The sequence below is a fragment of the Psittacula echo genome (assembly GCF_963264785.1).
Source record: "Psittacula echo genome assembly, chromosome: Z".
Taxonomy (NCBI): Eukaryota; Metazoa; Chordata; class Aves; order Psittaciformes; family Psittacidae; genus Psittacula; species Psittacula echo.
In genome coordinates, this window is record NC_137742.1 from 41,406,660 (window position 1) to 41,420,205 (window position 13,546).

At 38.6% G+C, this 13,546-nt stretch overlaps 1 protein-coding gene across 7 annotated transcripts in view; it reads left to right on the top strand.

Annotated features, from left to right (window-relative positions):
- Positions 1-328: 328 nt before the first annotated feature.
- VPS13A (vacuolar protein sorting 13 homolog A) overlaps positions 329-13,546 on the top strand; it is a 104,149-nt gene continuing 90,931 nt past the window's right edge. For all 7 annotated transcript variants that reach the window (XR_013958690.1, XM_080636871.1, XM_080636872.1 and 4 more), the window contains exons 1-8: positions 329-475; positions 9,555-9,598; positions 10,011-10,053; positions 11,023-11,118; positions 11,402-11,503; positions 12,155-12,264; positions 12,642-12,701; positions 13,323-13,382. Coding sequence is in view for 6 of the 7 variants with exons in the window: in XM_080636871.1 (XP_080492997.1) it covers positions 376-475; positions 9,555-9,598; positions 10,011-10,053; positions 11,023-11,118; positions 11,402-11,503; positions 12,155-12,264; positions 12,642-12,701; positions 13,323-13,382 (615 nt within the window). In the remaining variant the exon portion in view is untranslated. The remainder of the gene's footprint in view (positions 476-9,554; positions 9,599-10,010; positions 10,054-11,022; positions 11,119-11,401; positions 11,504-12,154; positions 12,265-12,641; positions 12,702-13,322; positions 13,383-13,546) is intronic.

Consider the following 13,546-nt stretch of genomic DNA (forward strand, 5'->3'; position numbering starts at 1 on the left):
ACTGACATTCTAAACCCTGGCAGGACGTGCCGGCCAGTGTGCAACCACCGCGTGGCGTTCGGACCGACCGCGAGCACACCGGGAAAAACCCATTCCCGCTCAACCTGCTCCCCCTTCTCTACCCGCACCTCACCAAAGCCCCGCTGCCTCTCATGTCGCAGCGCAGCACACCCCGCCCTCTCCTGCTTGCAGCCGGCACCAGGCTACCGCGCCTGCGCGACAGAGAGCGGCCCAAGGCGCATGCGAGGGTGGGCGGGGCGGAGGCGGCAGGGCCGTCCCCTCTGGCTGGGGGAGGGGCAGGGGTCGGTCAGGAGCTGGAGCTGGAGTGGTGGTGGTCCTCCTGCTGCTGCTGCCGGGGAGGCAGCCGGGGACAGGATGGTGTTTGAGTCGCTGGTCGTGGACGTCCTGAACCGTTTCCTCGGCGACTACGTGGTGAACCTGGACAGCTCCCAGCTGAAGCTGGGCATCTGGGGAGGTAGGGGGCTGCCACGCCGCGTAGGGACGCGCCGCCTGGCCCGGCCGCGCTGGAGAGCAGCCTGCCAGCCCGCCCGCCGCCGCCGCCGCCGCCTTCAGCACCCTCGATGCGCTGCCTGCCCGCCTCCGCAGGGAGGAGGCCGAGGCGGTGGTCCCTGAGCTTCGGGGCCGGTCGGGCCGGAGCGGGCGGTGCCGCCTTGCCACCGCGCTGGGCTGACTGCCCGCAGCTCCGCCGCCGCTCCACCTGCCCGGCAGCTTAAAAATAGTTGTGGGGGCGGGCGGGCAGGCAGGCAGGCAGGGAAGTGTCCGCGAGGGGCGTGGAGCAGCCGGGTGCGGCAGCGGGGAGGGGAAGCGCTGGGGGTGTGTGAATGCCCGCTTGCGGTTTATTCTTCGTCGTGGAGCTGCCCGTGCTGTCTTCTGGCTGGGTCGCACCCTGGGTGGGGAGATTGCGGGTGTCGGTCCGAGCGGCACTCAGGGTTCTCGTGGAAAGTTCAGGGAGGGCTGGGCGGGGCGCCTTACCCGGCCTTGCTGAGCGCCAAACCGGACCGACTCTTTTCCCCATCGGGAAACAAGAAACTGAAAACAAACGGGGTTTTGATAACGTTTTAGTATCGGTGTTGTGCCGGTGGAAGTGAGCAGCCTCTCTGCGAACAGCAGTGACATTCCATTTCTTGGTGCTGTCATCAGTAGATCTAGAATATTTGTCACTTTTAGCGTTGAAGAATCAGGAATGGAAACTGTCTTAGTTGTTTGCAGAGGCTATGACCAGCCGTGCTAGGCGAGTAGAATAGTCTGTAGAATGCCATTTAGCATGCCCGTTCTAAAGGAGGGGAAGTATTCTGTTCTGTGGAGGACCCTTTAGTAACGTAAGTACAAGAAAACAGCAACAAAAATCTCTCCTTCCAGTATGTCTGGGGAAAGTAAGGCAGCTTAAGAAGAGTAAGACCCATGCAATTGACAGATGCGTATGCAGAGACCATTCCTGGCTGGGTTTTGAATGTGCATTCTGGGTGTCTGCAGCATCAGCAAAAGCAGAATTGCACATTTGCGTCTTTTTTTTTTTTTTTTTTTTTTTTTATGTGCGTTCATATGTCTGCAGGTGTGAAGCATCCTCGAGGTACAATTCCAGTCTTAGGTACACCCATTTTATGAATCAGAGTTTTTTGTGCCTTGGACATTTTTGTTTCATGCATCTGTTTTCCAAAATGGTGTCCTTGTTTGGTTTCATCTCTGCTGTAATTTTGCTTCAGTAAGTCAGGGAATTTTTGGGATCTTTGCAAAATTTATTGTCTGTATGGAGTTGTAACACTGTGACAACACATGTAACTGCTGGAGAAAAAGTAGTAGTCCTTGGCCTGTAACAGTAAGGCCCAGTGTAGCATTGATGTGTTATATACTGTGCATTGTGTATAAAAGGAATAAGTTGCACTTTTGCTGAAAGATGCAATATCAAACAAATCATTTGTGTACTGAACACACCATTTGTGTTCTTAAGTTACCATAGTTTCTTCTTTCATTTCAAGGAAGGCAAGCAAAATAATGTAAAATAGAATCGTAGAATGGTTAGGGTTGGAAAGGACCTTAAGATCATCTTAGTTCCAACCCCCTGCCATGGGCAGGGAATAGAATCACAGAATAAATAGGCCTCCCTCCCTCCATCTTTCTTGCTGTTGCTGTTGTTCAGACTTGGTATCAATACAAGGACAGCAGCTTCACACTTGCAGCTTTGTCTAATAATAATGAAGATGGCATTAACGCCATAAAGCTGTCAGCACCACGCTAGGCTGACCTCTGTATCTCTTTGGAGAAAGGAACTTTAAGATATGGAACATTTAAATATTTTGGGCAATGTTTAGACATTGCAAATGGGTAAAACCTTATTTTTCCGGCACTGTAGATTGCTGGTGGTTACTCCTGGCAGGTTATAGTTCTACGAGGCAACTCTTGCCAGACTAGATGAACATTAGCTCTCTCACTTAAAAAAAAAAAAAAAAAAATTCTAAATAGTTCTCACTAATTTTAACTGTAGAGTGTTAATATTGAGCTGGTATGGTTTTTTATCTATGTGGAACTTAATTTTGTTTTATTTCCTCTTCAAGTAGTTTTAATATTTTAGAGGCTTTAGTGTGTTTTTTCTTTAAATTCCTTTTTCTACAGAATGGTGCCTTTGTACTAGAAAAAAGATTAGTTTTTCTCTACTTAGTCTGTGCACTTGCTTAGCATAAAAACTGATATATGAAGCTACATCTTGCTCCGAGATGCCTGTGTAGCATTGCTGAAGGATCACCTGTAGGGGTTTATTTTTATCTCATCTACTGCATGATGCTTGCACTTGCATTTGCAACTTAAACTGTGTTTAATGTTTCATTTCAAACAATGTGTTTTGTTTCATTCCAAAGATCTTGGAGGACTTAAAAACTGCATGCCTCTATCTAAAAGGCAGTAACAGTAGTAATAGCAGTAGACTGCTGTCTTTATATGGAGGCCATCACTGATTAATAGATCCCTACGCTCAGTGTATCTATATTCTACTGATAATTTTATTGTCTTCCTAATTACTGAAATTATGGAACTAAATTATTATTATAATTTTAATAATTTTTACTGTTAATAAATCATTATTAATAAATCATTTTAATAAAATAGTACTATTTTTTGTCTTTGTATTTCGTGTAAACTTAATACATTTTTGTGCTTGCCTGCACTCTCTGAAAACATTTCCATTGACAGTTCTGTGTTTTTATATAGTACTTGTTTTTGTGTGTCATAAACTTGCTAAATTTTACATAAATCCTGTAGTCTTGAAATCAGATTGTCCCAAATCAATTAAATATTTTGATAGCGATTAAAAGGGAAGTTTTCTTTCTGTAACAAATGGCCAGTGCTTTTTGGATGCTATAGTACTGCATGCACACTATAAATCTGTATCCTAAATTTTAAAAGCCATATTTTTTTTGTTTGTTTGTTTTTGTTTCTGAATGATTAAATAACCAAGGGATTTTTTTTAGATGCTGGAACAGGTTATGTCCTTGTGGTATTTCATAGCTAACGTGTTTAAATCAAGAGTGGTAAGCTGTTGGTAGATTCTGGTTATAGAGATTAAACTGTATAGTTTCAGCTTCTGCAAATTTGGGAGCTTTAGTAACGACTTTTTAATGAACAAGCTTTTTCATTTTGCATAATAAGAGAATTTAGTATGCCACATTAACTCTATCCAGATTCAGTCTGTGTAGTAAAGTTGTGTGATGAAACTGCTCCAAACAGCATACATGAGAACATAATAACTACAGGTGAGTCTTGTCCTGGGTTCAGCAGTAGCAGTCATTTTTTCTCCTTCTTAGTAGCTGGTGCAGTGCTGTGGTTTTGACTTTTGGCCTGGGAACAGAGCTGATAACACCAATGTTTTCAGTTACTGCTCAAATGTTTAGTCTGACCAAGGACTTTGTGAGTCTCATGCTCTTCCATGGAGGAGGGGAAGCCAGGAGGAAGCAGAGACAGGACACCTGACCCAAACTAGCCAAAGAGGTATTCCATACCCCAGCACATCATGCCCAGGATATAACTGAGAGTTACCCGGAAGGGCTAGATCACTGCTGGGGGGGGCGATGTATCAGTCGGCGGGTGATGAGGTGTTGTATTCTCTTCCCTTCATTATTTCCTTCATCATTATTATTATTGGTGGTAGCAGTAGGGGTTTGTGTTATACCTTAGTTACTGAACTGTTCTTATCTCAACCCATGGGGGTTGCATTCTTTCGATTCTCCTCCCCATCCCTCCGAGAGTGGGGGGAGGGAAGAAGGGGAAAGTGAGAGAGAGACTGCATGGCTGACTGGGTTTAAACCACGACAGTCTTCTTTTATTTTATTTTTTTTTGCCTCTTAAAAAAACCCCAAACCTCAGATTGAAGGGTAAAAATGCAGACTGTCTCAATACTAAAGAAAGATGCGATGTCTGGAAACAAAGTCATGGCTGAGAGATTTGCAAGAACTGAATAACCTGAAATTCAAAAGGCAGTGCAGAAGGGAGGACATGGGTCAGCTTATGCAAGTAAAGAAGGTACTTTGAATAGGTAAGGCCAATATTGGAAAGGCCAAGGCTCAGAAAACAATGTAACAGGGAACAAAAGCTTATTCTTTTTTCCTTAAGAATTCTGTTAGTATGAAGCAGAATAAAAAGCTACTGTGTTAGGGAGTCATCAAGGGTAATTATTTAATGGCTGATGCTGGGGAAGATAGTGTTTTAAACCTCTTCTTACTCTGATAGTTTCAATAAGCTGTGTTAACAAATGTGTAAGTACTTGGCTTAGGTAAATGGGTTAGAGAAGTATCTAGACAAGTTACATATTTTTGTGTGCTCTAGACCTAATAAAGTTATACTTCAATACCCAAAGAAACGATTAAAGTAATGACAGTTATCTCTGAGAAGTGAAGTGATGCTGAGGTTTCCAAACAGGATGAGAGATCAGCTGTTTCAGCATGTTGCTATTTTCTTTTGACTGGGCCTAAATAACTTTTTAATTCCATGTCGTGGTCAGACCTTCTATACTGTCCTGCAAAATACTTAATTCTCAGTTGACTTGGCACACCTATTTATTAGGTAATGTCTCAAGCGTATCTTACTTAACACAACTTGTTATTTGAATAGCTGGTGTCTCTTATGGGGAAGCTATGTTAGTAGGATGATGCAGATAATTGACACAAATTTGTGAGCACACAAGCACTTTTTTTTTTTTTTTTTTTATTTATTTGTTATGGCTACACCTATTATAATAAAGATGACTACTTTTGCATACCGTGGTCAGATATAGCAGGGCAAGTGTATAGTAGGTGCAATCCATCCCCTACATGTTAACAATTTGAATTTATTGAGGAATGAAGAATATCTAGTACTTTGTGCTGCCTTTCATGACCTATTTTACAGTAGATGTCAATAGAGCAGGTGTTTGGCAGGCACTGTCATCCTCAAAAACTTAGAGCCTGTCTCCAGAAGATGTTCTTAAAAGAGTCAAAAATTAACTGTACAAATGAAAGGCAAAAGCAGCAATTTGTATGAAGTAACCAGAGGGGTTCAGAAGCTGATAATGCTGTTGCTAAAAAGCAGAATTTATGTTAAAATATGTGAGTGGGTGTCCTGGTTCAGCTGTAGCAGTTATTTTTCTCCTTAGTAGCTGGTGCAGTGCTGAGTTTTTGACTTAAGTCTGGGGGCAGTGCTGATAACACCGATGTTTTTATTCTTGCTAAGTAATGTTTACTCTGATCAAGGACTTTCAGTCTCATGTTCTGCCAATGAGAACCGGGGAGAAAGCAGAGACAGGACACCTGACCCAAAATAGCCAAAGGGTTATTCCATACCACAGCACGTAACGCCCAGTATATGAACTGGAGGGAGTTACCTGGAAGGCCCAGATCACTCACTGCTCAGGTCAGGCTGGGTATTGGTCAGCGGATGACGAGCAACTGTATGGTGCCTCACTTGTGTTTTTTGTTTCTTTCGTTTTCCCCTTTTATTTTTATATTCTCTCCCCTTGTTATTTCCACTATCATTATCATTATTAGTAGTAGTTATAGTTCGGTTTATACCTTAGTTACTGGACTGTTCTTATCTCAACCATGGGATTTACATTCTTTTGATTCTCCTTCCTATCCCTCTGTGAGCAAGGGGGAAGAAACGGGGGGAGTGAGCGAGCGGCTGCATGATTCTGAGTTACCAGCTAGGCTTAAACCACGACAGTGGAAGTGTTTGGTACTGGTCAGATACCAGCTGAGGTATTTTCAGTTTCTGATGCCTGTCATCTTTCATCTCTCTCTCTCTCGCCTGCTTTCTCTGCTCCCTCACTCTTTCTGCTCTGTTCTTATTTATAAGACAGGAGAGATGGGATTAACGCATAGGTTAAATTTGCAGGTTTTTATGTGGATTAATGTTCTTCCCCTCTTCAGCTCTTGTTGACATCTGTAACAATTTCAGTTAAGCCTCTTTGGTCAAATGGTTCACTGAGTGTTATTTTATTTTATAGATGCATTTTTGTCAGCCAAGTCCTTGGTAGTAGGTGTTAGTTCATGCAAACAAATTCATGAAGTTATTTTGAGTATCTAAAATTAAAACTACAAACCTGTTTGTTCCATAATTTTGACAAATGTTTGATTTTGTTCAATTATTTACAATGTCCAGAGATCACTGAAACTAAGAATTTGCTTTATAATATAGCTTACATAATTCCTAGACTGTGCTATAGTTGTTTATAAATGTTCTGGCTTTTATTATTGTTTTGCCTGCATGTTTAACCCTAGATATTTGTACCACTCCATACAGTTTCCATGGTTGCTTAGTTGGGCATTTTTTCATCCATCTAATGGGCTTTTATCTGGCTGCATTTCTTTGTAAAAATAAGGAAAGATCCAATTGCCCCCAAAAGGGCAGGAGAGGGGAACGACATCCCTCTACCCTCAAACCCCACAAGGCCAAACAACCACATCTTAATGTATTTTGAAATTCTTGCAATTAAAATCCATTGGCAGTGCTCCAAGACAGTGAAATTGTAGTAAAAAATGTAGCAGTGTTATGTCCTGTAACAGGTCTTTGTTCCCTGATTTTTTCCACTTCTATTTGAGAGGGTTAAATTTTGGCAATGAAAGAAGATACTGACATGGTCAGTTAATTGCATTTCAAATAGTGAGTGTTAGAATTGGTTGCCAGTGAGGTATGCTAACTTTGCAAATAGTTCATGTTTACTTGCACAAATGTTTAGTCAACCATTTTTGCATTCCATCTCAAGTATAGGAAAAGGAAGGGTTGCATGCATACATAAAACATAGTGATTCAGTAGGAGCCTTTGGTGTGTTTTGGTAGTCTATTCACTGTGGTTAGTCTCACAATCAAGGTTTTTGTAAGTAAACTCTGATATTTTATTGAATGTGTTTCAGTAGTTTTATATGGAAATCGAGATGATTGAGGTTTTCCTGTTTTCTACCTCTTCTAATGATTTTAGCTGAAACCTTTTAACTTACTAATTGTAAAACCGTTAAGTATAGGAAAATGTTGAATAGTTGTTTACCCAACTTCCCACTCCCAACATTTCATGTAGAATTGTCAAAGTTGCCTTGTTTGAAACACTGTTGATACCATGTTTATTCTCTGCCATTAACAATGTACTCAGCTAAAATGAGCTGTAGTTCTGTACAACAAAATGTTGTTTGTATATGCTTGAGATAATAATCCTTACTCATTTTACAGTACCTTGTTTTCAGAAGCATTAGGGTTGCCAAATTATTGCAGCTTAAGTTACAGTGCCTCAGCTGAAATGTGGCATGTGCCAAACCCTTAATAAGGTGATGTTTGCTTAGCTGACAATGAAAGTGAAGAAACAAAACCCAGTTAAACTGCTTCATGCGTCACGTTTATAGTTTGCCTGTGAACTTTTTTTTACCGTGGCTCAACTAATGTGCAAAAATTGCATGCTGTGCATCATAACTTGGTTACAAACTGAACATTTGCTCTGCATACAATTAGAATTACTTGCCATGAATGCAAGTACAAATTAGTGATGTCATCTTAGAGCAGCAAATGACTTCCCCCCCTCCCCCCCCTTTTTTTGGTGTCTGTCATGAAACTTTCTCTAATGAGTGTTAAAATGGTCTGTGCAGGATCAGCTTTTTCAAGGAGTAAATTTAGAGCTGAACCCAATGATATATAAAACCTGTCATCTTGTTATTACCTACAAACTATGTAGGCTAGTTATAGTTACTAGGGTAGTTACAGACTACTGCGGGAAATCCTTTTTTTTTTTGGTTTTTTTTTTTTTTTTTTCCCTAATGTTTTTGTACAGTACAGGTGTGTTGTAAGGCTTAATAGCAGAACCACTAGCTGTTAAAAAATACCTTCTGCATATAGTATTTGTCTGGAGATGCTGATGGTACCAAGTGCCAGATGTATAGAATTCTGCTGTAAAGTGATAATAGATTGTTGCAATGAATGAATTAAATAATTAAAAACTTTATAGTATTTTACGAGTGCTACAAAATGATGGATTACTTTACCTGATCAGCTCTTCCACAGCAGTTCAACAACGTGAACCAACTGTTCTAATAAATGCATATTTGAGATTAGGGTCTGATTTCACAAAATTGGTGATACTTTGAACGTAAGTCTAATGCCATCAGCACTGCACAACGGCAAGGATATTCCTTGCAGTTGGAGCTCCTGTCTGCCCCTATGATTGGCTATTTATAACTTGTATCCCCCAAAGGAAAACATTATTGGGTCAATCAAATCTTTGTTTGCAATCTCAAGATGTATACATTTCCAGGCCTGTAATCTGCTTCTGGTTTCCTGAATCTCATTTATGCCGCTGCTAAGCTGTATAAGGTGTCTGTTCCATGTTTGTGTGTTAACTAATTTGAAGGTAACCATTGCAGGTGTTCCATCCTTTCTGTAGAATTTGCAGAAGACATTGCTTTGGAGTGTGTGCATGTCATGAGTTTCTTGGTCCCTTCTAATGTTCCTTTTGTATGGCAAGTGTCTGATGCCAAATATGTTGTAAAATCAAATCTCACAAATCCAAATTTTCTGTGTTTACAGGGTATGGAATTATTGTTATCTATAGACATTTAAAAAATCAGATTTACTGAAATGCTTCCTGTGAACTTTTATAAGCCTATAAATACATCTTGCAAATGTAAGATCTTCTGAGAGCTAAAAATTCACTCTAAATTTAATGTTGCTAGATTTCCAAAAGCACAGGGAGCAGATGGTTGAGGAAAAAGAAGCAAACTTTTAATTTAAAAATGGGTCCTTACAAAATGTGACAGTAATTTCCAACGTTTATACAAATCTTAGATTTTTTTTTTTTTTTCCCATGGACATGCAAGCTCCATAAGAAAATACCAGATACTATTTTATAGCATGAATGGTGTGTTCTTAATAATCTTTCATGAATATTTGAGGTGAAGGTTGTGGATATCTTCTACAGCAAATAGTTGAAGTGCCAGAGGTCGGGGACTAATGACTCAGGCTTTGGGATATTTAGCGAGGACCACAACTACTTTGCTTATTATAGTTTTACTTATTGGCTTCTTGTTTTTTAGGAGCCGTAGCACTGAAGAATCTTGAAATAAAAGAAAATGCACTGGTAAGTTAGTGAAAATAAAATTGTTGCAAAAATGATTCTTGAACTTTTGGGCTTTATGTGCTTTTTTGGTTCATATTTAAGGTACACTGTACTTTTTAAGTGTAAACTTACTGGGTTTTTTTTCCTCTCCACTTGTCTGGATTGACTGATTAATTTGAGATTAAATTTAAAGGTGAAGGTATATGCTGGCTTCATTTAGCTTTATTTTTCTTCAAAACGAAACCCTCAACAGCGGAAAGAATGTATTGAGGTCAAAAGCAAACAAATGCTTACTTGTCCCATTATAATGGGTTTTTTCAGTGGTTGAAAGGTAAACTTGTTAGCTTTAAGTTTACCATCTTTTTTTTCTAATATGGGAGCGTTTCACAAGTTGCTGAAATGAGCTTCAATGTTCTAAACCACTTTTTTTCAGAGTCAGCTGGATGTGCCATTTAAAGTTATAGCGGGACATATTGGTAAGTTACATTTCACCATACACCCATGCAGGAGTTATTAAACATACTGCTTTTCCTTGCAAGTCGCCCTAGGCGTCCTGAGCAAGTAATTTACCGCGTTTCCTTGATTTGAATGCTTTGTACATTCTGAAGTGTGTTTCTTCTGAAGCAAAAATGTTTGAAGCAGCTGATTTTCTTAAGCTGAGGTGGCAAAGTTAAAATATACTAGGGTCCTGTCTAATCAGCTTAATATTAATAAGAACCCAACACAGCAAAGATGAGCAAGTGAGCAGAGCTAGTTCTCATCCCTCGGAAGGATTTTGCCTTCCACTTCCTTTTCTATCCTCCTTCCCTATTTTTGTTAATATGGGAAGTTCTCTCATTGCAAGTTGGTTGTCTTGTAAAAGGTAATGGTTTCTTAAAGCAAACTAATCTAAAGCCATTGTATTTCCCTTAATCTACCCTAGAAGTATGTGTTTTTTGCTGACTGATTTCATAGTTTATTTAAATTAGTACTTTTGTGAAGAGTCAGAGACTCTGTAACCTCACAGTCCCCATGTTTACAAAACATACACACTACTTGAATACTCTCTTCCACAGAAAAATAAAGAAAAATATGTATTGGGGAGTATTTAGCTGGCTGATCATATTGGAGCTGCCCATGCTTTGCTTGTTTATGAGGATTCTGCAGCAGGTTTGCAAGGAGGGAGAGGTTGGTGTTATTAAGAAGAAATGTAAATCAAGGTTAAAAAGAGAGGACCTGTATACTTAATAGTTCTGCTCATGGAAAAACTTGCCGCATGTTCATTTGTGTCCTGTGTAAAACAAATAACCCAAAGGACATGTGCCTTGATTGCACTGTTTTTTTTCTGTCCAATAAAATAATTGTTCAGAGATTTTGTGGTTAAATGTCAATTACCTTTTAAATATTTTTATTTTCCAGTCAACTATTTAACTGTATATCTCAACCTTTTTCTTTTGTGTTTGTAGGTCAACTTAACTTACAGATTCCATGGCAAAACCTTTATACTCAGCCTGTTGAGGCAGTTCTTGATGGAGTTTATTTGCTTATTGTGCCCACAGCCAGTAAGTTAATGTAGAGGAAAAAGTGAATGTAGATTGATGTGATATCAAAGGAATCTGGAATGGGTTGATCCTGCTTTCATGAACTTTTCATCTAATAAATAGTCCTAGCAAATGCAATTAGATAATGGGAACGGGGTGTCTTTCAGTAGTTTACATTTAGTCACCTAATTTTTTTGATCTTATGCAGCTATTAACAAACCATGAAAATTATTGCTTTTGAAACAGCATCTTCTAAAAATATGTTTATTTTTTTATATCGTACCTTTTTACATTGTCTGTTTAGGTGTAAAATATGATGCTGAAAAAGAAGCCAGGCAGTTCTTGGAAGCAAGACAAAGGGAATTACAGAGAATAGAGGAAGCAAAGCAGAAAATAGCTGACCAAGGTAAGAGTGGGAAAAGCTAATGAAAATAATGCTATTTCTTTCTTTTAATTTGTCACTTAAAGTGGTTTAGATTCCTGTTTTCCTCTTGATACTTAAAAATCTATTAGTCACAGATTTTTAGGTGTTACTGCCATTGATATTACAGAGCAAGCATCCTGAAAAGCAAAAGGTTCAAGCTTTGATGTGATCTGATATAAATGAGGCTTTTGAACTATTGCTTATGTCATATGTTGCCTGATGTTATTTTCCTCTTCTTTCATAAGAAACAATTTAACTTTGCTTCTAATAGTAAAGAATTAAACCTTTTTAAAGATTGTTTACTTTGTTCTTTGATACATATAAAGTCTCATAATCTTGAATTTAACTTCTGGTACTTTCAAGAAATATGTATTGGCCACTTTGAGTATCCGTGGGTACAAGTCATGTTTTTGAACAACCTGATTCTTCATGCAGGAGGTAATAAAGCTGAAACTGTCTAGTCTGACCATAATTTTTATGGATTATACTGAAAAGGCATTTCTATCCAACTAGAGTACAGTGTAATAGAAAATTTAAATATCTGTCATATAAACTCTATTATGTTTTTGTTTTCTCTAATGTAATTTTTAAAGTGCTTTAATGCAAACAAAATATTATTTTCCTTTAACTTAGATAAAGCAAAAGAAGAGAAACAAGACACTTTTGTGGAAAAACTAGTCACTCAGGTTATCAAAAATCTTCAGGTGAAAATTTCCAACATCCATATTCGTTATGAAGATGATGTAAGTATTTTATATGTCTCAGCATAAGAGGTTGTGCACTCTAACATGAAATTAGGAATCTATCTGATTTCATTTCTTCTAGTTGCTTTCCCTGCCAAGGGAATCCTAGTAAAGTTCTGGGAATTTCATAGTCTTAAAAATCCCCCCCAAAAGACCTTATAAATGAAAACTGATTAAAAGCTTGCACCGAAGCATGAAGATATTTACAAGCATGTGTCAGGCACAAATAAGGTATAATTGTCAGATCTGTGAGATATATATATATATCTCTATATCTATGTATGTATGTATATATTTAATTGTTGTCTGTTTACTTCCAAATCTAAATTTAGAGCATAAGGTAATCCTTTTTTGATATTTTCCCCCTGCTCTGCTAGATCACAAATCGGAATAACCCCTTGTCATTTGGGATTTCACTTCAGAACCTAAGTTTGCAGGTAATTTTATTTTTCATCTTAAAAGCATGTTGAAAGTTATGTTTTTGTGTATTATTGTGGTGTCATAATATCTAATGAAAATTTGTCTATAATCATGAGCAATCCACAACAGTAATACTTGGTTTGTCAAGTCCAGCATAAATGTTGTGGTGTGGTTTTTGCGTAGTGAATAAAAAAAAATTATTATTTCACTCTTGAAAAACTGTAATAGCATATAGTGTTTCTTTTGGGCTCACGCTAAAATGCTGCTTCTAGAATTACAAAAAAATTCTAGTCCATTGTTTATCTCTTTCCAAAGAACCTGCGTAAAAATAATATTGGTGTAAAGGAAAAGAATTGCACTACTGAAAACAGAACTTTAAAGAATCTTTTCATTCTTATGTGTAGCCTGCCAGTCACAGTGGTTAGATGTGTCTATTTTTTTGGGGGGGTAAATAGCCTTATCAAGTTTCCACTTAAAAGAATGTCTTAATCATCTTAAATCAGAAGATGTGGTTCCATTATTTTCAGAGTGGTCTAATTATGGTGATGTTCCTCTCTTTTTCCTGGTTTGTTTTCGGTGATGATAATATGTTGATGTATTACAGGTACTGGAATAACTTTCTTTAAATTTCATTCCAGACCTCAGATCAGAATTGGAATCCGTGTTTACATGATGAAACTGCCAAGTTGTTCTACAAGGTACAATATAAACTGTATGATAAAGAAAGAATTGTTACTAAAATAAGCTAAATTAGAGTTCCTTCCATAGAAAGTAAGATCAAGAAAACATCTGTATGGGCTCTAAAATAAAAGAATGCAGAGTGTTCAGGGGATGTTCTGAATATTTAATTCATCAACACTTT